A 26,788-nucleotide genomic window follows, 5' to 3' on the forward strand; every position below is an offset into this window, starting at 1 on the left:
CTTATTTAAGTGTCAGCGCCACAATATCAGTGCTTTTCTGACACTCACAAATATTTTTTGGGCTCACAATTTGGGCGCCACTTGGGAACCAGGCACTTTTCCAGCACATCTTTCAAACTTGGGGGTACATGCAGAGCTACAAAACGGTGGGCTATGGAGTAAAAGTTCACCTTCATGAATGTTATGAAATTCTCACCCGTTGGTATAGGACCTGAGTAAATCATATGGTTTCCTGTGTCTCTCCTATCTGCTGGGGACTCTATCCTGCATGTCTGGTGGGACATAGACCTCTATGGGAATGTGTGCAGAGCTGCCGAGGATCTATCCCCAGCCACTGTTATCCATGCTTCCAGGCTGCAAGGCTGGTGATCCCTAGGCTTTGGAAGACCACAATGTGTCCTGCAAGACTAATGTGGGTGGAAGTGTCGCAGTATGTAAGAACTTAGAGCTCTAAACAATAATCTGATAGAAGCTTATCATACTACTTGGTCCAAATGGATCATATTCAGGAACTCCGCTTCATTCCCCAATTGGTTCTGGTCCAGAGTCATGAGCCTCTTCCATAAGTCTTGGTCTTGGTACATCTACCTGCAAAGTTGTGAGGATCAACTCACCCCTCTACCCCCTTTCCCTAAAATCGTCTCCCCCTTGATTTTGTTTATTTTGCCATTTATTGTTGGGATGAGTTGGAGGTAACAAAACAACATGTGACTTGTCTGTGCTGCTCACTCCTCAGCTCTCAGCCTCCACCTTTGTGCTCTTGTACAGCTCCTCCCTCTCCCACTGATGTCACCAGGCTGTGAGCTCTGTTCCTGTGAGTAAGAGAGCAGGAGGAAGGAGCTGTACAGGAGCACAAAGGTGGGGGCTGAGAGCTGAGGAGTATGCAGCACAGACAAATCATGTATTGTTTTTATAAACTGATCTAAACCAGAGTCAACCCCTGGGACTACACAGAGGATTCTGTCAGGATTCAAGGTAAGTTATAAGGCACAATTAAATTGTGATGCAAATGCTTAGAGAAAGCAGAAAAGCTAATAGTTAAAAGTTTTTTTTGGCATTGGTGCAAATTATCACCTACCACTATACAGATATGGAGATTACTGACCTCACCACCTGGTGTCTCTCACCAGGCACCTTGCGCCATTGAGACAGTAACATGAGTCTATGGAGGGGACCACTAGAAAGTCACCACTTTGGCTAGTAGGGGGAGGGGGGGTTTCGGGAAATTCACCTTTAATCACAAAGTGGTGCTTCAATTCGGACATCAATCTGCAGTCATGTCTGTGGTTTATATAAAGAGACTGTGGCTGTTTTTAAGAAAGCGTTTCACTCTCTGCCCGCACACAATGGGAAGCTTACGGATAATTGTCCGACATCAGCTCATAGCCAGGGAGGCAGTTCTTGGAGTGAATAAATGGGCAGGTGACGGGGCCGCTCCCTGTTCACGGCAGGATTTTGTTATATAAAGATAAACAGTGTGAAAGAGACGTCCAGATTCCACAGGAGACGCTCACTTGCTCCGAGATCTTGAGACAGGAGTAAGTGCACTTCTTATACTTCTTATAATCGATCTGACTGGCAGGACTGGTTTTGGGGGTGAGGGCGGTATAAACTGTGTGATCATATAAGGCTGCCATTGTCTGAGGGTATCCCTGAGGAAGCTCAATTTATCATTGACCCATTCTTCACCCTAGACCACCAGGAACTATAAGATTAACCCAATCACTGGCTTAGACTACCAGTAAATTTCCATTTACCTCTGCACCTACAGAGGGCCTGACTTGTGATAATACAAGATCGCAGCTCACGTTCCAATCACTGGGTTACATTGTGTGGGTGTATTATCATTGTGGGTACGCCTGGTGACCTATATGACCTGGCGTATCTGTCATCTTGTGTTATGCTATGTCGCAACTGTATACCATAGATTACTCACACCTCTATGAACCTGTAATAGCACAAATCACAGAGGACACATCCTCTAAAGATACAACTGATAGATAACCTACAACGTGGGTCACTGGAAACAGAAATAGTCCAAGGTCTCAGTACATAGTTGACCCGAACGGCAGAGGTTTTACAGAGGAGGGTGAGTGGATGTATAAAGGGGGACACTTGCCCCCTAGTTACATTGTGTACCTACATAATAGCCAGTATCTGAGAGAGGCATAGAGAACGTTAGACATGGTCTGTTCTTCGTCTGGTTTCATTTGTATTGTTTTATTGTATTGCTGGATTTGTTTTGCCAGTTTTTGGTAAGTTTAGTTTGTGCAACATTATGCTGTACCTCTCCCCGCATCTTATACAAATAGGATGAGTATACGGGGGAGGACTAACCAATAATGTAATCACATAAGGCCATGGGCATCATGAAAGGGCCACTCACTGGTGGGATACAGCCAATTCTTCCAGAGCTGATGTTATACACGGAGGGATGCTGACCTGTCCTCCCTGTGTGCTCTATATTATCCTGCACAGAACGTCAATACAAGTTATGGCTTTGGGAGACTCCCTGCTGATCATTACAGGGGTCCCCCATACATAACTTTGTTTTAGGGGCCCACAGAAATGCCCTAATCCACCCCTGGACTATAAAATCTGACTAATAGAAAGGATACATCACAGAACTCTCCTTTCTGTGAATTACCCCTTGACTTTCTTATTCATTCATTGATCCATGATATTTGTCAGACTGTATGTTAGAGCTAAAGATCTTTATGAGAGGGACTGATATTTGATCTATTGGTTTAGTGTATGTACCACGCTATATGCCGGGACTGTACAGATGGGTAATTCCTTATCCATGCCCCTGTATATAGGACCCCATATGTATCAGCCATCAGTGTTACCAGGAAATGATATCTGCCACGTACAAGCTGTACCTCCCGGTCCTGTGAGTGCACCCTGCCAATCCTTTCTTCCTTACATACTTATACTATTATGCAATCATTGGCATTGACAACTTATAATGTGTGCGGTTACTCAAACAGTCTCTTACACAATGTACAAAAAGAGTATTTCTATGTGTCATTACACGGGTATTGTCATATAAGCCTGCTGGTCAGGAGCGGAGATTTTCTAGGGCACAAGACTCTTTAGATGAGGATATTGGGTTCCGTCTCCTTCTTGGACTGTATCACAAGAGATATGGGGATAGGATGAGCTGACAGGTCACCATGTCATTTTTCATATTTCACCGCAAAAAGTGGAATGTGACCCACAATGTGTGATCTCATCCATGGCCATGGCATTGGGTGGGTGACCCAGTGGGTTCCTGAAAACCACAGCAGATGGGATCCCACAAGCAGTAATGCACATTGCCCATCATGTCATCTCATTTTACATTTCCTTTTACCTTCTGGAAAGGAATTTTTATAATGTGAAGGGTTGGGTTATGACTCTTTTTCTGCCATATCTAGATGTGTGCACAGCCACGTCATCTGTGTCTATTTTATCCTCATCCTCCAGCAGCCTGAGCTTCTATTTTTGTAGGATCATTTTTAAGTAACAGCCAATAAAAGTTGCATAAACCCGGATGTAGCAAGTTTTGGAAGTTCAGCACAGAAGTTCTGGCTCTTGTCCCTAGCTCGTGGTCCTCTTATGGGTTTGGAAAGGTTACTGGACCCAGTAGTGTGTCGCTATGTGCTACTGGGGTTCCTAGGATTAGCCACTAATGCCACCTGTACTGTACATTGCCAGGCTCGGCCGAGCATGCGCATAACCTGAATGAAAAGAGAAGAGTTAGTTGCCGTAATATTTCATTAGAACTAACAGCAATTGTTGACCGGTCCCACAAATTTGTAGGTTTGGCCAACATTGAATGAATGGGTATGAAGTGCATGTCATGTGCACTGGGTAGATTTGTTTTGGTGAGATATAACTGCATTGAGTATCCGTCATCCGACCTCTAGAGATGGTTGGAGAGATAAGGATCTCATGGGAATTTCAGGGAAGAGATAAGTGGATAATCTTTGGAATCCGCTGATTATGGGAGATGTCAGAGGTTCTGCAGCCTGGGGGTGCAATCTGATAACATCGCTGCTTGGCATTCCACAGACTGAACTTGGGATTGATTTTGACATTTCCCTTTGAATCCAGTGAAATCTTTTAGGACTTTGTGTGACCCTAGAGTCGTTGTAATTCATCACATCATGAAGACTGGATCTCACATCTCATCAATACATACGCTAAATGATGACTTCAGTTCACTACTCGCTGTGTAGACCTGTTGTATCCTAGATGGAAGGTTTTCTGAATTACAACAAAGGAACATTTGTGTGACTTAGGGAACGCATGTATAAAGGGTCACCTAGAAATTATACCAACATGAAACTACATTGACTAATAAAAGTACAGGACAGGAGGATCAGAGGAGCAGCTGATATCAGCCTCATATATGGATGTACAGTAAATGTATCTGGAGGTAGGGGCAAAATCCCCTAAAGTTTTTATATCAAAAGTTTCAAAAGGCTGCGTTAGGGTCCTTGCAGAAGACTCAGTGTAGGCCAGTAAAGTAAGTTTGTAGCTGACGGTATAGTTCCTCTCACTTTCCATATAGAAGTCTTCTTAGCTCTTCCGTCCTCTCCCATAGAAGTTCTACAAGGGCCTCTCCAGTGCCTAATGCACCCAGTTGTTAGATCTGTCATTGTGCATTTTGTTCACCTTCACATACAGTGCAGTTATTTTTGTCCTAACCTCCAATGGAGACTCCAGCCTCGGTTGTCAGTGTGAACAGAGGCTTACAGTTATGTACTTACTAGATGGAGCTGAACTTGTGTCAGCCCGGTGCTAGTAATACAGCTCCTTGTGTCCTCCCCACAGTATCTGTTTGTGGGAGATAAAGCAAAGTTGGGGCTCCTTGCCAAGAGCAGCAGGAAGTGAAGGGGTTAACTGTTTCTTATCTCAAGTGAAATCCCACATTTTTTGTGGCTGCGCAGCACAAGGTATGGCTAAACTTTCACTACTCGGTGGCTGCGGGGAGTGGGAGGGGAAGAGGAGAATTTCTAGAGAGTTTTAGAGAAGCGGCTTCTGTCTCGCTGGTTTCTATCCTCCTCAGCATCTCAGCAGGAAGGAGCTCCAGGACTTGGGTCTGTTCCCGCATCAAGGTAAGTTATAAAATAATCCACAAATAGACCTTTATAGTCATAAATTAACCCCTCACTGCGGAAGCCCCTCTTCAGAGCCCTGTTTATAGAATCTGACAGGTCAGTGGTGATAACTTTGTAGCGCTTTTCCTCCAGATTTTGGAGGTTGTACTTGTGCCTCACGTTAGTTGAAACATTTGTGTGATATGTTTTGTGGGTATTATATGAATAAAAAACAGAAAATTAGGAAAAATTTGCCGTTTTCAAAATTCACAATTGTATTCTTTGTAGACAGATAGTGATAGCATCCAATGTCTTATGAACTAACATCTTCCATATGTCTGCTTTATGTGGCCTCACATTATAAATGAGGCTTAGAACTACACAGGCAATTGTTTTTTTAATAAAAATCTACTTTTTGAGGCACCAGCTCAGGTTTCAATGCACTATATAAGCGAAAACCACCATAAATGACCCCTTTTTCATAAACTGCACCTCTCTAAATATTGAGGGTGCGTTCACACGTGGCAGTAACGCTTGCGTTTTCACACACATCAGAACAGCTGAGAAGAAGAGATTTGATTACAAAGCTGGTAACATTGGACAGTTTGCAGGGGCCAGGATAGGTTTGGGGGTCCCATAACAATGGAAACCCCCAACAAGTGCAAAGGGGAACTTACCATTGGGAATAGGAGCATTTTGACCCCACAGGTGTATCATAGAAATGATTTATATTTTTGAAACATCACTTTGGGGTTAAAGGAGAAATTACATCCCAATTTTTCTGCAATTTCTCCCAAGTAAGGAACAGTGGGAACCCCCAACAGGTGAAATTAATTTACCCCCTACACAGGTTTCTAAGGTGTATAGAGATAATGGGGCTCATTTACTAAGGGCTCCGCGGCCGCACTTTCACCGGGTTTCCCAAATTTTTCAGTTTTGCAGCGAATTCTGCTGGGATTTTGGCGCGCCGGCTTTCACGCGGCAGAAAACGGGGGCGTGGCCGTCGGACAACCCGACGGATTCGAAAAAAACCCCCCGGAATTTAAAAAACAAAATGTATCGCAAAATCAGCACTTACATGCACCAGGAAGAAGAAGGTGTACTCCGGCGGACCACGGCGCAGCAGCGACACCTACTGGTTATCGGGCGCACGACCTTAGTGAATCCCAGCAGTCGGACTTATTCTTAAGTAAAGTTTTCACAATGTTTTATGAACCCGGATGTCAAATGCAGAAAGACTAAATTTAGTTTTCCATTTTCAACAAATAAAGTTGTTCGCTGTGTTATGCAACTTTGTAATATTTGCTATATTGCTAGCTAAGGACCTGTGTCCACCACCAGTAAGGGTGATGCCACACATGGCGTTTTGAACCTGTTTTCGGTCCGTTTTTAAGCAGTCTGTTAAACGCAAGCGTTATTGACAGGTTTTACCAATTATCTTAATTAAACAAAAAGAGGAAAAAGATTTTTCTCAGCTCACCCTTTAGCCACGCCGGTGCACGGATATACTGAGCCGAGTCAGGAATGGATGCAGCAAGGAGGGAACGGTGGAATCCAGCAACCAGGCAGGCATGAGTTCAGGCATAGGTGGAGTAAAACTTCACGTTTATTTCATCTTATAAAAAGTTTAAAAAAGGTACCAAAATGGAAAGAACTGACGTGTTTCGAGCTATAACATGCTCTTGATCATAGTCTAGACTATGATTAAGAGCATGTTATAGCTCGAAACGCGTCAGTTCTAGACTATGATTAAGAGCATGTTATAGCTCGAAACACGTCAGTTCTAGACTATGATTAAGAGCATGTTATAGCTCGAAACGCGTCAGTTCTTTCCACTTTGGTACCTTTTTTAAACTTTTTATAAGATGAAATAAACGTGAAGTTTTACTCCACCTATGCCTGAACTCATGCCTGCCTAGTTGCTGGATTCCACCGTTCCCTCCTTGCTGTATCTTAATTAAAACTGTTCAAAAACGGAATGCGTTTTTGGACAGACTGCTAAAAAACGGGTTCAAAACGCCATGTGTGGCATCACCCTAACGAATATGGACATCGGTCTTATGATGATATGAAAACAGATCCCGTGTCTGACCCTGCATATGGGTCCTCCTAAAGCTCCTAGGCCCAGATGTGACCAAACTATAAGAAACATTAATAATTGCACAAATGCGATGTTCCCTGTTGTGTGGTTTCCCTCTTTCCGTACGTGGTAAAACTCACCTCGGTGAATGGTTTTCATCTGAAGATGTGGAGTATTTGAGACGTGATCTCGGCTGCTTATTGGAAGCAGCTGGAGCCTAATGGATGGAGGATTACAATGTCACTGATACAGACTGCAGCTGGTGAATGCCCCCAGGTCTAACACTACAAAGACAGAGCAAGGACCGGCTCATAGAGAAATTCACTCGTAGCACAGGGAAACCCTATACAAAGCATAAGCTTAAGGTTTTTTTTTCAGTAATTCAATTCAAAAAGTGTAATAAAAAGTGTGTTAAAACTGCATCGCCATCAGCTTTGAGGTGGTTTTGTTATTTTAACTGGTAAAAGGCATTTGTTGGACAGGTGAAGGACATTTGTGGACCAGGTTTTCCCTCCAAAATAAAAAATGCACCCGTTCAGTTCATGTCTTTCACCTGTTAAATTAATGAAATTGCACCTAAAACCACCTCAAAACTGATTGCAGTGCACACTCATATATTATAAAGTCAATGTTGATCATCATGGCTGAGGGTGGGGGCACACTTGGCCTTTTGAACCCGTTTGCACGCATTTTTGAAAACGCATCCGTTTTTGTCCGTTTTTCCCCAATTATGATAATTATGATAATTGGTAAAAACCCAAAAGTAATTATCTCAGAATATTAGAATAATTTACCCACAACATCTGCAAAGGCTTCCTAAGCGTTTTGAAAGGTCCTTTAGGGTGGTGGCACACGTTGCGTTTTGAACCCGTTTTTGGGCCATTCCACTCTGGCCAGTCAGAAACCTCTTATCTGGGCCATGTAGAAAAAGAATTGGACTGTTCTCAGTGCCCAAGGTGTTCAGATGACAAGAAATGTTGTATTTAATTTGGAAATCAAAGTCCCAGAGTCTGAAGGAAGAGGAGAGGCACAATCCAAACTGCTTGAGGTCTAGTGTGAAGTCTCCACAATCAGTTATGGTTTGGGGTCCATGAAATCTCCTGGTGCAGGTCCATTATCAAGACCAGAGCAGCATCTACCAGTAAATATTAGAGCATTTAATTTTATGATATGATTACACATTTCTCCAGGGACAATAGCTGTAAGGTCACGTCAGCTGACAAGTTATACCCATCTCTCCATGCTGATTAGAAATCTGCTTCTCAGCCTCCATAAATTCCATGGGAGTTATAGAAACAGCAGTTTGTTTCTCAAATTCCCAACCTGGTTTAAGCGAGATGCAGTGGTGTAATTTGGGAATAGCATTTTTTACCATATTAGAACATCTAATAACCTACCTTCATCTGCAGCAGGATGGGTGTAGAATCCAAGCAGAGAACTCTCCTGGTGTTGCTGATTGTGTCAGTCATTTCGGTAATCATCGCCCTCATTCTGGTCCTGGTGAGAAGTGCGGAGGTCCCTCTTCCTCCTGGAACCAAGGTAATAAATATTTTAAAACTTAAGAGCAAATCTAGAATGTACTAAACCACTAGCAACTATTACAGGAAGTGCAGCTCTCCTTTATATGATCTGTGTTAGATGCTACATGCAGGACAAAAACAATACAATGTATTAATCTTCTATTATTCCTCATAAGATTTTACAAAAGAAGACGAGAACTGAGCATAACTTTAATTAAATGTTATATGTAAACAATAGTACATGTATATTTTGTCCAAATTGAGCTGAAGGAGCTATGTTAAATTATTTACCTTCTATTAAAGGCTGCATTCACACTACAGTATGGGGGATGTATATACGGCCGACGTATATGCGGCCGATATACGTCCCCCATACACTTCTATGGGCTCGTGGGGCCCTACGGGAGCGGTACGGTGCAGCACACGTGCGGCACCGTACCGCTCCGTAGCCCGGGAAAAAAAAGGACATGCCCTATCTTTTCCCGTATTACGGCGCCGCGTCCACACATCGCTATGGAGAGGGGCAGGGGTGAGCTGCGTGCCGTGTGCTGCCGTGTGCCCGCCGTGCTACGGTGCGGTGGGCTCACGGCAGTGTGAATATAGCCAAAGTCTGTATTATTTTTTACAATAATTCACAATCTAAAATCTCATGACATTCCATATTTGTTTAACAATTTTAAGCTTTGTACTGATACTGTACTGAGGATCAGTACAGGATAAGTAATGTCATGTATGTACACAGTGACTGCACCAGCAGCAGAATAGTGAGTGCAGCTCTGGAGTATAATACAGGATGTAACTCAGGATCAGTACAGGATAAGTAATGTCATGTATGTACACAGTGACTGCACCAGCAGCAGAATAGTGAGTGCAGCTCTGGAGTATAAGACAGGATGTAACACAGGATAAGCATTGCCTGAATGTATAATTTCCCTTTATGACTCTGGATGCTGCTTAGCAGTACTGTGTTTGGTCATCCTGTGATGTAATTGCAGGTGTGTCCGGAAAGTCTTTATATTATAGACTGTAAAATGTGGATGACTCAATAACCTGGGATTTCCAATTTAAAGTGCAGATAAATAAAGTTAAACTTTGTCAAAACTCTTCTCATAGGAGAAGTCTGATACGTCGGGTCCCATCTGCACATAGTGACCTCTCTCCTGGCGTCTACCTGTGCCTGTGAGATGACTGATTTGTGGGAATCGGGTGCACACAGTCATGTGATTTTAGAGGGCATAGTACATAGACCTTATATTTAGGCAGATTCACTAGTTTTCACAGAACTGCCATTGTACCTTTTGTTAGTTATTTATATAGATTTTGAAGCTTTTTTTATTGTAATATCTTTTGCTAACCAGAAATAAAACGGGTAACGTCCTTAAATCCGTCCTCTGATAATCCAGACAGTGAGAACTTCTGATGTTTGTGTCCGGCACATGTTACATAAAACTGGGCAGTAAGAACCAGATAATAATGTTTCAAGGTTGGTCTTCCTTATTATATACGGTGGTAGGTCGCCTACCAACACTTAGGTGTGCCATGTTGTCTGCCAGACTACCCCTTCGGATCACATCATCTCTGGTACTGTCATTCTGTTACTCCATAGGTCTTTATGGGATTTACAGAAGCAGCCAAAAACACCTAATGCTTTACCCAATTCTATTAATTATCGGTGTAACTTTTAAACCCCCCCCCCCCCCTACAATTCTGTGCCACTGGTGTAAGTCCGCTGCCTCTTTGTGCTTCTTTCAGTATGGGATGGTGTTTGATGCCGGTTCATCTCACACGTCGCTTTTCATCTATCAATGGCCGACAGACAAGGAGAACAACACCGGGGTTGTGAGCCAGACTCTTGTGTGCGATGTGGAAGGTGCGTATCATCATGTAAGAGATAAGAAACGCAAAGCAAATGCAAGTGGGCGGAGCTCGGCCCGAGCGCAAATAATGCGATCAGCAACAAGCACGCGGTGTAGACGCAACTTACAAGATTCAGCCTAATCATTTTGGGGGTTTTAAGATGTCTGGCTGTCAGTCAGCAATTGTTTCCATTTATAGGTAGCTTAATGTAAAGTTTGCTACAATGGGGCAGATTTACTTACCCGGCCCATTCGCTATCCAGCGGCGCGTTCTCTGCTCTGGATTCGGGTCCGGCCGGGATTTAAGAAGGTAGTTCCTCCGCCGTCCACCAGGTGGCGCTGCTGCGCTGAAAGTCATCTCATCGCGCCGGAATGCACCATCTCGGACCAGGTGAAGGTAAGCGCTCCCCAAGCGACACTTTTTCGGTTTTTAAATGCGGCGGTTTTTCCGAATACGTCGGGTTTTCGTTCGGCCACGCCCCCCGATTTCCGTTGCGCGCATGCCGGCGTCGATGCGCCACAATCCGATCGCGTGCGCCACAATCCCGGGGCAATTCAGGTACAATCGGCGCAAATCGGAAATATTCGGGAAACACGTCGGGAAAATGCGAATCGGGCCCTTAGTAAATGACCCCCAATGTGTCAGTCTCTAGTCCAGAGAATATACACTCACCGGCCTCTTTATTAGGTACACCAACTGCTCGTTAACACTTAATTTCTAATCAGCCAATCACATGGGGCAACTCAGTGCATTTAGGCATGTAGACATGGTCAAGACAATCTCCTGCAGTTCTCCCGAGCATCAGTATGGGGAAGAAAGGTGATTTGTGGCCTTTGAACGTGGCATGGTTGTTGGTGCCAGAAGGGCTGGTCTGAGTATTTCAGAAACTGCTGATCTACTGGGATTTTCACGCACAACCATCTCTAGGGTTTACAGAGAATGGTCCGAAAAAGAAAAAACATCCAGTGAGCGGCAGTTCTGTGGGCGGAAATGCCTTGTTGATGCCAGAGGTCAGAGGAGAATGGGCAGACTGGTTCGAGCTGATAGAAAGGCAACAGTGACTCAAATCGCCACCCGTTACAACCAAGGTAGGCAGAAGAGCATCTCTGAACGCACAGTACGTCCAACTTTGAGGCAGATGGGCTACAGCAGCAGAAGACCACACCGGGTGCCACTCCTTTCAGCTAAGAACAGGAAACGGAGGCTACAATTTGCACAAGCTCATCGAAATTGGACAGTAGAAGATTGGAAAAACGTTGCCTGGTCTGATAAGTCTCGATTTCTGCTGCGACATTCGGATGGTAGGGTCAGAATTTGGCGTCAACAACATGAAAGCATGGATCCATCCTGCCTTGTATCAGCGGCTCAGGCTGGTGGTGGTGGTGTCATGGTGTGGGGAATATTTTCTTGGCACTCTTTGGGCCCCTTGGTACAACGCCACAGCCTACCTGAGTATTGTTGCTGAGCATGTCCATCCCTTTATGAGCACAATGTACCCTGTAACATCTGATGGCTACTTTCAGCAGGATAATGCGCCATGTCATAAAGCTGGAATCATCTCAGACTGGTTTCTTGAACATGACAATGAGGTCACTGGACTCAAATGGCCTCCACAGTCACCAGATCTCAATCCAATAGAGCATCTGTGGGATGTGGTGGAACGGGAGATTCGCATCATGGATGTGCAGCCGACAAATCTGCGGCAACTGTGTGATGCCATCATGTCAATATGGAGCAAAATCTCTGAGGAGCTTCCAGCACCTTGTTGTATCTATGCCACGAAGAATTGAGGCAGTTCTGAAGGCAAAAGGGGGTCCAACCCGTTACGAGCATGGTGGACCTAATAAAGTGGCCGGTGAGTGTATATGTGTTATAAGCATATAACATGCAGAAAGGATGGGACATATTGACATCTCACTACCTGATCATTCTCTTCTGCTTGTACCATTACATCACATGGTTGTCTGACATTTGTCTAATATGCATCAAGGCCCCTTGAAGACTTGGTGGGTTGTGCTGTGTCCCTGTGTCCTTATTCCTTTCTGTATACACATAGTCATGACTACATTCCCAGATCTGTCTCTTGTCCGTCTCCAGGACTTTGGGTCGTATTTTTTGTGCACATCTGGTTTTCCTATGGACAATGCTCTGCAGTCTAGTATTACAATGAACAGGCTTCCAGCCATTGCCTGCAGTAATGAAGCCCATATGACGAGCTCTGCTGGTGCAGCCCACACCCTCCCTGGGGTCTGCTCTTCACATGCATCTCCGTTCTCTCTGGTATAAATAAAAAGCTCTCTACACCGTGGAAAATCACTGATGCCAAATGATCTCAGTGATCCTTCCATCATAATGGCAGATAACATGAAGGAACGTCATGGACCCCATTGTACGTCATTGAGATCCATTGGGCTCTAATAGTATCTGATATATCAGGTTGTTATGAACCCAAATTCAGAGACAGATAACAGAGTGGTCATTGTCAATGATAACAATATGTAATTGTATTATTTTACAGGGCCTGGGATTTCCAGTTATTCCAATGACCCTCCTGGTGCTGGGAGGTCTCTGGTCCCCTGCCTGGATAAAGCAATGTCCATAATACCCGTAGAAAGCCAGAAAGCCGCCCCTGCTTATCTGGGCGCCACCGCTGGGATGAGACTGCTTGAGTAAGGGAATCTACTCATCTAAACTAGAGTTTCTTGCATGCAGTTTTTGACGGCGCCGGGTGCGTTCACACGGTCAGTTTTTGCAGATGCCGTTTTTGATGTCCAATCCTTGGAGTGGAGTTAAAAATTGGAGGAGCAGCTTCTCTCGGTGATATCTTCTCACCCATTATGATCCGCACCTGCTTTGGGCTTCAAAAACTGCATCTGAAAAAGTGAACATGTGAAAAACTGAATGTGTGAATGATCCGTAAACTTGTGTGTGGAGCTTATTGGGAGAGAAAGTATCAATGTTGGGTCCTAGTTCTGTATCCAGCAGCCTGCGTGTGCCCTCTGTACCAGTCACACATCTGGGCACACTTTTGTGGTTGTCACTTTCGCTTCCCCATATGGTAGTGAGAGGAAATGATTCACATTCAAGAAGAACTTCACAGCGGAACAACCCCCTTCTCCTTCGCTGACCTTCCCCATCTTCTTTTTAATTAAATAGTGGAAATGAAAATAGTCATTTGGACGGCGGCCATGATGGGGGCTGGCCCGCGTCCCTGTACACCTCACAGAGACATGGATAGACAGAAAGTCTGTGGGAATACAAGTTACACTGCGGTGCCAGATTACAAGAAATCCTAAACAATTTAACCCCCCCTGTAACTGATTTACCACAGGTTCCTCTGCCAAACACAACAAATGAGTGTAATGAGCCCGCGGGTTATGGGATTTTATATGTCAGGCCGTCCTTCGGCGCTTTATACAACAATGTGGAACTTGTTCTGACCTTTGATTAAAGTCAGGTCTTTCATGTAGAGTTCTATACATTGGTTAATACCCTGTAACTATTTACCTTCCAGAAACTATAAAACAATTGACCATATATGGATTTAGCTACGTCAAAGAGCTGAGACTGATCCCTGTTATATATGGTAAAGCTAGAAGTCCTGGCTCTGCCCCAAATCTATGACCCTCCAGTCATCCATCTGCAAGTCCCACAGACAGATGTGTATTGGGGTGTAACCAGGATTATGATTACACATTATAATATTACTAGATTATATCACAAAAGAAGTAATGATCCCAGACATAATATAATGCCCCATCATTTCCCACCAGGACTACTGCCCCGTAGCCTCCCATCTAATGCAAATATCCCAAAACTCTCCAAATACAACCTGGCCCATCATCTGTCCCTCCAATACCACACGCTGTCCTCTCCATACATCCCAGACCTTATCTCCTGATACCCCTCACATTTGTATTGTATGTAACCTGCATCATACGGTGCTAAAAAGTGAACAATAGTATCAAAAATATATCAGAGGAAAGTTATGCAGAGGAACAAAATTTTAGCTATTTTTTCTGGTGCAAACTTAATGCAAATAATTAAAAATGCAAAGTAGATCAACAAGTAGACAGATCTTTTCAGTATCAGACATCTTTGATACTGTATTCAAATCCTCCTCTAACTTTACAACTTTACCTTGTAGACACATGTAAGGAATCTGACTGAATATCTGTAATGTTGTGATCCTTGCATATATACTATCCTAATTATAGTGTTATAAAATCTGTCTCCTGTAAAGTCTAGAAAACAAGACTGCATCGGATCTGGTGCTGGCTGAGGTATCAAAGACCATAAGGGGCTACCCCATTGATTTCCGTGGTGCTCGGATCATCAGTGGACAAGAAGAAGGGTCCTACGGCTGGATCACCATTAATTACCTCTTGGAGTCCTTCATGAAGGTAAGTTTCCATAAGATAAGGCTTTAAGAACATGGGATATAACAACCTTACAGCAGGTTGTCGCCATGAATATCAGTCACTGCCGGGCCCTGGTACCAACGGGAGGCCCAATGATAGACTAAATATCACATAATAAGGGCCATGGTGCAGGTTTGGCACTTAGGTCCACCTTCTTGTTAGATTATGGGATTCATTCTTGTGACATTGTTTCTTGCAGTATTCCTTCAGCGGTCGTTGGGTTAAACCAATCTCTTCCAATATATATGGAGCTCTGGATCTCGGTGGTGCCTCCACACAGATCAGCTTTATCCCAAAGGCGAACATTGAAGATGTCACAGAAAAAGCAGTATTTAAACTCTATGGCTTCCCGTACACCATCTACACACACAGCTTCCTCTGCTACGGCCAAAACCAGGCGCTAAAGCAGATGCTGGTGAAGGCAACACAGGTGAGCGATGCATGGTTAACACCCCCGATCGGCACCAGCCCTGACCGCAGGTGTTACTGGTGGGTGTTTGCTGCAATATACACCACCACCACCGTGTATGAAGAGGGATCAGCCCGCATTGCTATATCCATTCAGAAGTTATGAACGCAGAAAACTGGGACAAAAACTGGGAAGTTCCCTGTGATGCACAGCTATGTGACGTGCTGAAGGCCCTGGATCCAGTATTTATGAACCCGGCAGGAGAATCTATTGAGAATCTCTGTGTTGATAACTTCTGAACCGTAAAAGATATTGGGGGTCATTTACTAAGAGCCAGATTCACGTTTTCCTGACGTGTAACCCGAATATTTCCGATTTGCGCCGATTTTCCCTGAATTGCCCCGGGTTTTTGGCGCACGCGATCCGATTGTGGCGCATCGGCGCTGGCATGCACGCGACGGAAATCGGGGGGCGTGGCCGAACGAAAACCCGACGGATTCGGAAAAAAACGCTGCAATTAAAAAAAAAAAAGTGTTGCGGGACTCGCGCTTACCTTCACTAGGAATAGGCCGGAGAACTTCAGTGCATTCCAGCGCGCCTCGGGGAACTTCAGCGCAGCAGTGCCACCTGGTGGACGTCGGAGGAACTACCTTAGTGAATCCCGGCCGGACCCGAATCCACCGCAGAGAACGCGTCGCTGGATCGCGAATGGACCGGGTAAGTAAATCTGCCCCATTGGGGTCATTTATCTTCATTTTTATTCTATTTTTTCTGTCTTTTTTTAGACTTTTTTTTTTTTGACACATTGCAAATTTTCCGCCTCTTTGGGGACTTTTTGAAATGTGCACTGAATTTGCGCCGGACATTTGTTTATCACCAGTAAGACACATTTATCTTCTATTCCAGATGTGCTAAACGTCACAAGTGACATTTATCTTTTCAAATTGTCTAAAATTTGCAACATTTCTTGGTGCAAAAAACTTTGTGCAACATTTTTGAGACATTTGTAACAAATGTAGCAAAAATAGAAAAACATTTAAAGAGAACCCGTCAGGCAAAATAACCCCCTAAACTAAATATATTTTCATAAACTGCCATTAGAGAGCATTGCCTCCATCCCTTCATTGTCCCTCTACATGCCTGTAAACCTAAGCAATGAGGTCCTAAAGATGTATGCAAATGACCTGTGAAATGTCCAATGAAGCATTAGCATATTCGTGCTGTCCACTCTATTCATGAGTGGGAGGCACAGCCACACCCCCAGTGCATGACTGACAGCCTGTATAATGATGTGAGGCTGTATAATGATGTGCTTCCTGGTGGCCACGCCCCCTGCAGCCTGTGTGTGCATGTGTGTGTGTGTTTAGGAGAGATACAGCAGCTCCAGGCAGACATGTTATAGCAGAACATGTCAGGTACTTGTGTAGCTGATATCTGTGTCTCTCACCTGTATATTAGGAGGATGCAGCATGTCAGCAGATGCAGCACACACACTAGCAATGCTTTACTATACATTACACACAGACATGAGCAGGGGGGGGGAGAGGGGGAACAGGTGGGACATCACTGCCTTTGACCATGTGACCAGCCTCATTTACATAATAAAGAATAGATGATTTTACAATGAATAATGTATGAAATAACTAGATAAAGGCTGGGATGGATCCTTGTGAGCTGCTCCAACAGGTAGTAGTGACAGGACTAGAGGCAGAGACCTGATGACAAGTGTCCTTTAACACAAGGAAAAAGTGAGATTGATAAATGACCAAAGTAGCAGATGGAATAAAGAAGCCAAAACCTACAGAGAATAAGATAAATGACCCCCCATTATATCCAAAATGCTTTGATATTACGGCTGAGGAACCAGAATACTAGCTGATGGCTATAACAGGAGACCGGGCCAGCTGAATGCTATATATTTTTTTGCATTAATCATTTCTAAGACTGTAGACTGTTTGATGGATTTAATAGAAACCACATGAGAGGATGTGACCCTAATCCCTGATGGATTTGTGGCTTGACTCTCGTCGTTGACTATTCTCTTCCTATGCAAAAATTGGCTATAAAGGTAGTGAGTTCCCATCACTCCCAAACCTTAACAGATGGATTCTACCCATAACATCAAGATTAGTAGTGAAGCCGTACTGCCAACTATTGCTAGCAGGTGCGACACTGAGAACCTTATGAATTGTATGACTTCATTAATCCATCCCTTTATTCCTATAGGAGAAGGTGGAGCTTCAGGGATTGGGTTACGTCTTCTGATGTGGGTTCATCAGTGTAACATCAGAAGACGATCTTACAGATGATGTCACCTACGTTGTATAAACTGTACGCAGATGATGAATGTACACACTTGGCGGTATGGGGAGTATGGAGCCCTCTCCATACAGCAGCGGGGTGTTTGCTGCATATAAGAATAAACCAAAAAAATCATACAGGTTAGGTAATGCTGCGTCTGTTTATTCCCAACGGAAATATCAGAATTGCAACTTTTTAACCATTTGGCAACTTAAATATTGGAATGACCCTTACACCGCACCATACTCCAAAGTACGAAAAAGCTATTGGCCTCAGAATATGGCGCAACAAAGAATTTTTTTGTGCAATAGGTTTTAATTTTTATTTTTTTTTAATTTAATAAGATGTAATGATGTACGGTTCCTTGTAATCGCAGCGACTGAGAGAATAAAACGGAGGCGTCATTTGGAGCGCACAGTAAAAAAACGTAAGAAAAGTCCACAAGAAAATGAGGGTTTTTTTATGGTTAATTTTGCCAAATTAACCCCTTAAGGACGCAGGGTTTTTTTCCCCCTGCTTTCTCGCTTTCTACCTTCAAAAATCCGTAACTTTTTCATTTTTCCATGCACAGAGCTGTGTGAGGGTTTATTTTGTGCATAACAAGTTTTACTTATTATTATTCCCTGCCATGTAGTGGAAATCTGGAGAAAATATTCCCCCCCCAAAAAAATTCCAAATGGAAAAATTTGAAAAAAAAAACGTGTTCGCGTCACGTTCTTGTGGGCTCAGTTTTTACGACTTTCACTCTGCGCTCCTAAATAACACGTCTACTTTATTCTATGGTTCGGTACGATCACGGTGATACCAAATTTATAAAGGTTTTATTGTGTTTTAATACATTTTCAAAAATTAAACGAATGTGTACGAAAAAGAAACACATTTTTTTTTGCCATTTTCTGAAAAATGAGCCGACGTTTTCATTTCTAGCATTTTGAGGTCTGTGCAACATTTTGATCACTTTTAATTCCATTTTTATGTGATGTAAATGGTGTAAAAGTGGCATTTCGGACATTTGGACGCTATCTTCCGTGATGTGGCAATAGCCGTTTTCATATTTTGATAGATCGGCCATTTTGAGACGCGTCGACACCTATTGTGTCTGTGACTTTTACTGTTTATTATGTTTTATATCAGTTCTAGGGAAAGGGGGGTGATTTGAACTTTTAGGTTTTTAACTTTTTAAAATTATTTTAAAACTTTTTTGAAAATGTTCTTTTTACTCTAGATGGTCTGATTGTTCCTACCATATACTGCAATACTACTGTATTGCAGTATATGGCATCTTTGCACAGTATACGTTACACTGAGCCACTGGCTCATTGTAACAAAACTGTAGAAACCAGACAGCCTGAGGTCTGACGAAGACCCGAGGCTGTCATGGAAACCGATCCCGACGATGTTCGGGGAAGCGACGATAGGATCCAAGATGGCAGCGCTCACGATAGGGTTAATACGTGAAATTGGATATTAGCTGTAGGGGTTTGGGGTTAACAAAACAAGCCAATTGTACAGACCAAAGAGCTCTATAGAGAGTAGCCAGACAAACTCTCCGGTGGATATGTCCTAAATATTAAAAATGAGAATACGCCTTTAAGCTCATAGAATTTAAAGGTACTGTTTATAGGTGAGAATACCTTGGAAAAACTCATGAAATCATCACAGATATATTTTGGACTAACACTGTCCACCATATTATAAAGGAACATCATAACAAATAAATATAGTATGTTATTGGCTGTGTGCGCCACTTCTATTATCCACCTGGGGTTTCTCATAGAACATGATGCTAAACTTCACCCATACACTTTACTGAGATTAGTTACTCTGGACTTTTCTTTCAACAGATAGATATGAGATAGATAGGTAGATGTAAGACAAGTGGGCGTGGAGCGATGTGAAGGGGGCCTGTAGGGTGTTCACAGGAATGTCCTGCTGACCAGTCTCCGACTGTTCCAGCCTGAACACCTGCTGGCATTAGCGCAATTCTACGCCAGACAGGGCCTGACATAGATTTGTTCGGCAGCACAACCGCCCTGCCAAATACAAGAAACCCGACCCTCCTGATGTATCTGAAGCAGCAGAGGTAAGTCTCCCCTATAGATGATAGTTTTAGATAGATATATATGAGATGGATAAATGGCAAAAGTATAGACAGCCCCCCCCCCCCGCCCCCGCCAATCTTTTCCTCATTACCGCCACAAACGTTAATGTATTTTATCGATATTTTATGTTACCAAATATCAAGCAGCAGATATTTGTCATGTGTAAAGTAAATAGATATAAATATAAAAAAAATACGGTAATTATAATAACATTGTGTAAATCATTTTTCTTCAGGGGCAGGATCTGACCAATCCTGTGAGCATCCCTTGCTACCCAAAGGACTATGAGGAGACCCTGACACTGCAGTCTCTGTATAACAGCCCATGTACTGTGAAGTCTGCTCCACCATCACTAACCCAATCGTTCAAGGTGATTGGTACCGGCGATGCCACCCAGTGCTACCAGCTGCTCAAAACCATCTTTAATTTTACTGCCTGCTCGGGTAAAGATCAGTGCTCATTTGATGGAGTCTATCAGCCGCCGGTTGTGGGGAACTTTTTTGTGAGTATCTCATGTGGAAACTTACCAGGGCTAGTGCAATATCAGATTTAACTGATGTAATAAATAAGTGATGATGAATTGAGTAAATGATCCAGTAATATGAGTGATATAAAAGTGACATGATAACATCAAGGGGGTTATCCAGGAAAAAACATTATTGTATGACCATTCCTAAAGATAGATGGATGGGGGGGTCCAACACCCAGAACCATCAACAGCTCATACACAGAGAATGGAGCAGGAAGCAGCCAGCACCCTCATCTATATAGTGGCTGAACTGACCAGGACTGACCACTATACACAGTCCCCAGATTACGTACATGATAGGGTCCATAGGTTTGTTCTTAAGTTGAATTTGTATGTAAGCCGAAACCGTATATTTTATAATGGTAGATCCAGACACAAAAATTTTTTGTCACAGTGACAATTTTTTGCTGTAATTGGACCAAGGATTATCAATAAAGCTTCAATACAGACACCTTACAGCTGATCATTGCAGTCTGGGACTATAATAACATCCAGAGAGGTCACCAGGAGTCACAGGGGTTATCTGTAAGTCGGGTGTCCTTAAGTAGGGGACCGCTTGTACAAAGAACATCAAACTATATAAAAAAAACTCTACGGGGGAAATATTGGGATTACAGTTGCTGATCCATTATCTGGGAGGATTATGTCATATAATGGGACGTGTTTGTGCTTCCATCCAGGCTTTCTCTGCTTTCTTCTACACATTTGACTTTCTCAATCTGACATCAGGACAGAATTTGTCGACAGTAATAAGCACAGTGGAGACTTTCTGTGCACGGAGCTGGAGTGATGTAAGTAGCCCTAAAACTCTCCTGCTGGTCCCCTCCATATATCCCTCATATTAATTGTATGACTTTACTTTCCTGACAGCTTCAGGCATCTTTCCCCAAGGAGAAAAAAGACCGACTAAGAGATTACTGCGCTAACGCCAACTACATCCGCTCCCTGCTGCTGGATGCCTACCACTTCAATGCCGAATCCTGGAAATCCATCAGCTTCATGAAACAGGTGACCTCGATGGCTCAGAGATCTGCTGGGGTACTGTAAGGGTTCAATGCAAGATCCCTCGCAGGCCCCTTAAATACATGTATCTCCTTGTAATGGGAAGAGACACCTTATGTTGCAGGCACCATTGGGTATGAGTCTAGCCATGACTAGCATCTAGTTGTGGGTGGATTTTTTTTTCCGATTTTCCCCACAGTCTAAGGGTACATTCACCCAGCGGTATGCCCGCCGTGCGGACATACCGCCGTGTGCTGGAGAGGAGGATGAGGTGGCCCCTCCTCCCTCCATAGAGAATAGCGGCGCACGGCCGCACACACGCCGAAAGATAGAGCATGCTCTATCTTTTTGCGGTGTGCGGCCCGGATGGGTGCCACACATGTGTGGCACCATATCCCCGCCGTGCCGCTATTGCCGTCCCCGCAGACGGCCATGTGAATGTGCCCTAACAATAATTCCAGATCTCTTGAATCTCATCACCTCTCACGTTCTAATTTTACAGGCTGCAAACACTGACATTGGCTGGACGTTGGGCTACATGCTGAACCTGACCAACATGATCCCATCGGAAGCCCCATCCTCCATGAGAGTCCAGACCTACAGTGTGTGGGTGGCCGCTGTCTTCTTCGTTGTCTTCAGTCTGGCTCTCGTACTGCTTATGTTGTTTCTATATTTTAAATAGCTGAGATATTCCGGTGGCATATGAAGGATGAACCAAAATAAATGGTGCTGAACACCTCATAGAATAATCAATACATGGTCCGATCCATTAACCTCAAATGGCCGTGATATCACTGATACATGAAGAAGGGCGGCTGTGCCTGAAATACGTCCCCAGTCCATATCAACCAAGGCGGCAACAACATCTAGTGCTTCCTCTCACCTTGGATTATAGTTATATACCCAATGCTCCTTTACTTTCCTTAGATCCTTTCATGAAAATACAACTTACGGGTTTTCTTGGTCTCCCGGCAGTTCTCAGTTGATGTCAGGACTTCTGGCTCTCGTGGAATAACTCCTGGATCACTATGAATTGACGTCTTTCCAAAGACAAAGGCGAAGCATTCTTAGATCATCTGTGATTTGAAACAGAAAAACTGGAAATAAATAAGAAACAGAGATGGATGTAACAGGATGTGTATAAATGACCTCAATGAAGGAACCAAATACTAACAAGAATGATTATTGTTGGGTCATGAAGGGGCCTCTTCCCCCCACATGGAGGGTCTTTCACCAGACCACCACTCTGTTCCAGGAGGACACTTCCCATTCCACTTAGGAGACTGACGCCAGTCCCTTTTACCTCATTTGCAAATGGTGCGATAAATAGAGGAAGAGGGGCGTACTTTTGGCACGCACTTATTAAACTGAAGCCTATGGATACACTGGAGAGCTTTTCAACTGTGATAAAAACAATGCAGTACCATTGCAGAGTCACGCTCCCCGTACATGGTAGATCAGGTTGTCAGTCAAATCACCAGTCTTAGAAGGACCAGTGAACCATATACTATGTATGGAGGTCTCACACAGAGATTTTGGTGACAGACATCTTATGTATATGGCCGATTTGACTATTTGCTACCCCGATGATGATGACACACGCAGGTCCAGTCATCAGAAGATCCAGAGGTAGCAGTTGATCAAAAGGAACACCTTTTTTAAGGACTAGTTCTGAAAAATAAAAGAGATTTGTTGTAATCCCAAATTGCCTTTAAGTGCAGAGAGAGATTGTTCTGTCTCCTTGTGTCACTTTGCACCACCAGATTATCTGTGAATTACTTTGTAGCTCGTTTTACTTCATGTGAAAGCAGATGTTTCCAATGATACGTTGTGCATGAATAAATTACTCATCGCTGTTTTCTCCTTTAACAATGCCTTTCATATGAGACTGTGACTATAATTGTTATCATATTTGGATGTCTTTGAGAAGAAACGTTGCTAGTTCAGTCTCAGGGGTTGGTCAGATTGGGGTGCACTTTCCTTATTGCAGTCTGTCTGCTTTATGGCTGCTGCAAACAGCGAGTGTTAAGGGACAGAGACGTATCCATGTAATCCATTCTCTGGAAGTATAGCCGCTTCCCGAAAGACCAGGGTGTAGCAGGGCAGCTGCATACACAGCAATATCTGTGCAGAGTGTTGAAAGAGGTTAAATTACCATCTGTTTCCCAAAATACCCCAAAAGGCTGGTGTCCATTATTTTACAGTAAATGTCAGCTTCTTGTGTGAAAACTGTATCGTTATCTGAATTTTGTTTATGTATAGAATACTTTTCATTTAAGGGACACAAAACCGAAAGGGAGAAGAATTGTATTTCTGGAGATGTGACACACATCACAGTTTTCTATCCTACACTATATTCCACGCATACATTTTTTGACTTACCCGGTACACTAGCGATAGTGAAACTTTTAGAGACTAAGTGGCCAAACTAAAACCAAAACCCACATATTTATCACAATTTAAGCAGTAACTGGAGGTTGCTACCTGCTCTGCCACAACCTTCAAATCGCATTAGCGCCCTGAGGACACGATACAATGCAACTTTATTGGTTTGGGGAAATTTACAAGTGATTTTACAAGTGATCAGGCATGCATGAGGGAGGACTAGTGTGGGATGATACATACGCTTTTTTGTCCTGGAGGCCAATGTTTTCTTGTACAGTTCAACTGTTTTGGAATCTGGCAGTAGGACAACATAGCTGGCGATATCTGTTTTGCTGATGTTGCTGGAATATTGTCGGGAACATGGGGTGGTGTGTATTCGATGTGATCTGCTCAAATTTGCTCAGGCATCTTTCATCCCATACTGTGTTTTGGCAGCTCACCTATGATGCTGGGTGCCTTTTTGGTGATACTGGTGAGTTTATTTTTTGCTCTATCCTACTCCTTTATGTTACTGCTCCAGCACACAACGGCAAAAATTAGGATGGAGGCAATTGTGGATAGAACATTTTCAGGAACTTGTTGCAGATGTGGAACAATTTGAGATTCCGGAGAAAGTACATACAAGACCAGGCCTTTTTGAATACTTTGTAGCTGTTCGCCTCTAATTTGTTGTCTATGATTACAGGTACTTGTAGGTGCTCCAAGAGGACAATGCAGTACAGAATTGATAGGCAAAATGGATGGTCAGAAAACAAGCCAAAGGCCCAAGATACTGAATTCAAGATACGCCTGCAATCTCAGCACAGGGAAAATGGCAGGGAAATCTTTCATGAGATGTCCTGGTCCATGAGGTGATTGGTGGAGGAAGTGGAGGAAGACACTGTCCGTCTCACCTAATTTGCTGTAAATTCCATCTTATCAGCATCCAGCTGTCACCCCCCTCATACCATCCATGCTATCCCATATGGTGAATATTTGCGAGCTAAGCGTATATGCTCAAGTGACGAAGAGTTCCAAAACCAATCGGAGAGGGTCACAGCCAAACTAACTGAAAGAGGCTATTCTAAATCCATGTTAAACTGTGCCAGAGGTAGAGCTTTAAAAGTTGATAGAAAAAATCTACTCAAAAGAAGAATTAGTACACCATCATTTAACAACACCACTAATTATGTGCCCACTTTTAGTACCCCTTACATCTCACAATTCAATGCCTTTAAAAATATCATTAAAAAATATATTCCTATATTGAATCAGGACACTATTCTATATGAAATCATGAAAAACGGACATAGAAGTGTAGCCAAACGAGGGAAAACTTTAGGCAATACCCTGTCACCCAGCACCATCAACACTGAAGCCCATACCAAAACATGGTTATCCACCAAGGGGTTCTTTAAGTGTAGTGGCAACCGCTGTAATGTATGTTGCCTAGCCCTCAACAAAACACTACAGTTTAAAACTAACGATGAAAAAATCAATATGATAAAAACATTTATTAATTGTGACACGAAATATGTGGTTTATAACATTTCATGTACTCATTGCCAAGTCACATATATAGGATGCACGATACAGAAACTGAAAACCAGAATTGCCCAACACCTTACCAGTATTAGAAATGGTGACCTCAATGCCTCAGGAGCTGCTAGACACTTTATTGAAATGCACGATAAAGATTTGTCATGCTTTCGTTTCTTTAGCATTGAATGGGTTAACCGCCCAGCAAGAGGAGGTAATTGGAGAAAAGTTCTTCTGAGAAGAGAGGCTTTTTGGATACTAGCGTTCAACTCTAGGTATCCAAACGGAATGAATTCTAAAAATGATCTATCTTACATTTATTAACCTCTTTTCATATACCATGTATTTAGTATTTACATCTTTTTAATGATTATTATTCTATGAATTTCCACTAATGTAATGTTTGTTGATGCCGTAGACCGGATATGACGATACCTATAATGAGGTATTCAGGTGTGCAATGGTGCTATAAGTGTTGTTTTTAGTATGCTTTTGTTAGACCATGATTAAGGCTTTGTTTTAAGCTGAAACGCGTAGGTTGTTTACCTGCACCCTGTCAGCACGTGCCTAGTGCGACAACTTTTAATGGATATCCAATAAACCATTTGAATTTTATATCAGAATGTGCTCCGGCTTTTTTGAATAATCAGTAAACATTTCATTAGAATGTAGTGTAAAGAGAAGTTCATCTGAAAATGAACTAAATACATCAATGACATAACTACAAGAATACGTACAATTGTCATAACAAATAAGTTATGTACAGTTGCTTTAGCACAGCTGGAGGGATACCTATATGATGCTTCTGGCCTTCTCCTAGCCTGAGGTCCAGGCTTATATATCTATCAGCCCTATCTGTAAAATCCTCTCCGCTTCTCCTGAAGTGGACGGGCTCTTCCTGGTTGTGACATCAACTAAGGGCAGTGAGGCCAAATAATTGGCATTACTGCTTATACTGCTGCTCACACACACCACAGACAGTGACTGATGCACAAAAGGCACAACAGAAAGTGACTGATACACAAGGGGCACAATGGACGGAGAGTGCTGTGCACACTGTACAATGGATAACGATTTCTCCACACAGTAGGTATTGGAGATCTGTGAGAAACCACAAGCAAAATGAAAAGATGGAAAACCGCTGCATCTATGGTAGAGACGGTGACTGCTGCTCGCATGGTACAGCAGATATGGCGATCTCAGAAATTTGTGCAGCAGATCCAGTTTTATTTTTAATAATTTTTTTTCCGGTGTAAATAAAGTTCTGTTTCAGGGGTTGGGAAGGGGCGGGTAACTTGCATAGCTGATGCTTGTTTAGTGTTTATCACAGGCAGCACCTAAAGTAAATCACTGTAATCATCCCTGTGAAGGGTTTACTTGTGGCCAGGATTTTTAGGCCCCTACACACCTGCTTCGCCCCTCAGAAGCCCTTCAAAATTGGGTGCCCCACACAGCCCCTGCTATATCTTTACTGTAGGGGAAAAATTTAGTTGATTACCCCGACAGCCACCACTTTTCTTAGGGTGGCCCTTGGGAACCATAAAGATGGAGAGTCTGATGCACTTCCCGATATTTAG

The 26,788-nt window shown here is 43.2% G+C and overlaps 1 protein-coding gene and 1 long non-coding RNA gene across 4 annotated transcripts in view; one reads left to right on the top strand and one right to left on the bottom strand.

Annotated features, from left to right (window-relative positions):
* LOC140077831 (uncharacterized) overlaps window positions 1-8,700 on the bottom strand; it is a 54,043-nt gene extending 45,343 nt beyond the window's left edge. Inside the window, exon 1 of the long non-coding RNA XR_011849840.1 lies at window positions 8,565-8,700. This is a non-coding gene — a long non-coding RNA (uncharacterized lncRNA). The remainder of the gene's footprint in view (window positions 1-8,564) is intronic.
* On the top strand, window positions 1,464-25,767 carry LOC140077830 (ectonucleoside triphosphate diphosphohydrolase 8-like). Of its 3 annotated transcripts, none has more exons than XM_072125362.1 (10): window positions 1,464-1,538; window positions 8,577-8,706; window positions 10,440-10,557; window positions 13,063-13,213; window positions 14,788-14,947; window positions 15,165-15,395; window positions 20,013-20,279; window positions 20,987-21,097; window positions 21,177-21,314; window positions 21,811-25,767. In XM_072125362.1, exons 2-10 carry the CDS (start codon window positions 8,581-8,583, stop codon window positions 21,988-21,990), a joined length of 1,482 nt encoding a protein of 493 aa, XP_071981463.1. In that variant the 5' UTR covers window positions 1,464-1,538; window positions 8,577-8,580; the 3' UTR covers window positions 21,991-25,767. The 3 variants fall into 3 exon arrangements, with proteins under 3 accessions (XP_071981463.1, XP_071981464.1, XP_071981462.1); XM_072125363.1 differs by having other exon boundaries at window positions 1,518-1,538; window positions 8,580-8,706; XM_072125361.1 differs by lacking the exon at window positions 1,464-1,538 and adding an exon at window positions 4,955-5,105.
* The last annotated feature ends 1,021 nt before the right edge of the window (window positions 25,768-26,788 follow it).

The sequence above is a fragment of the Engystomops pustulosus genome, chromosome 9 (genome assembly GCF_040894005.1).
Source record: "Engystomops pustulosus chromosome 9, aEngPut4.maternal, whole genome shotgun sequence".
Lineage (NCBI taxonomy): Eukaryota > Metazoa > Chordata > Amphibia > Anura > Leptodactylidae > Engystomops > Engystomops pustulosus.

What these genes read in the sequence shown, in the direction of transcription:
- LOC140077830 (XM_072125362.1), top strand. Translation starts at nt 8,581, where the DNA reads ATGGGTGTAGAATCCAAGCAGAGAACTCTCCTGGTGTTGCTGATTGTG. An exon ending in TCTTGTGTGCGATGTGGAAG is followed by an intron (nt 10,558 to 13,062) that starts GTGCGTATCATC and finishes ATTATTTTACAG; the next exon opens with GGCCTGGGATTTCCAGTTAT. An exon ending in TCTTGGAGTCCTTCATGAAG is followed by an intron (nt 14,948 to 15,164) that starts GTAAGTTTCCAT and finishes TGTTTCTTGCAG; the next exon opens with TATTCCTTCAGCGGTCGTTG.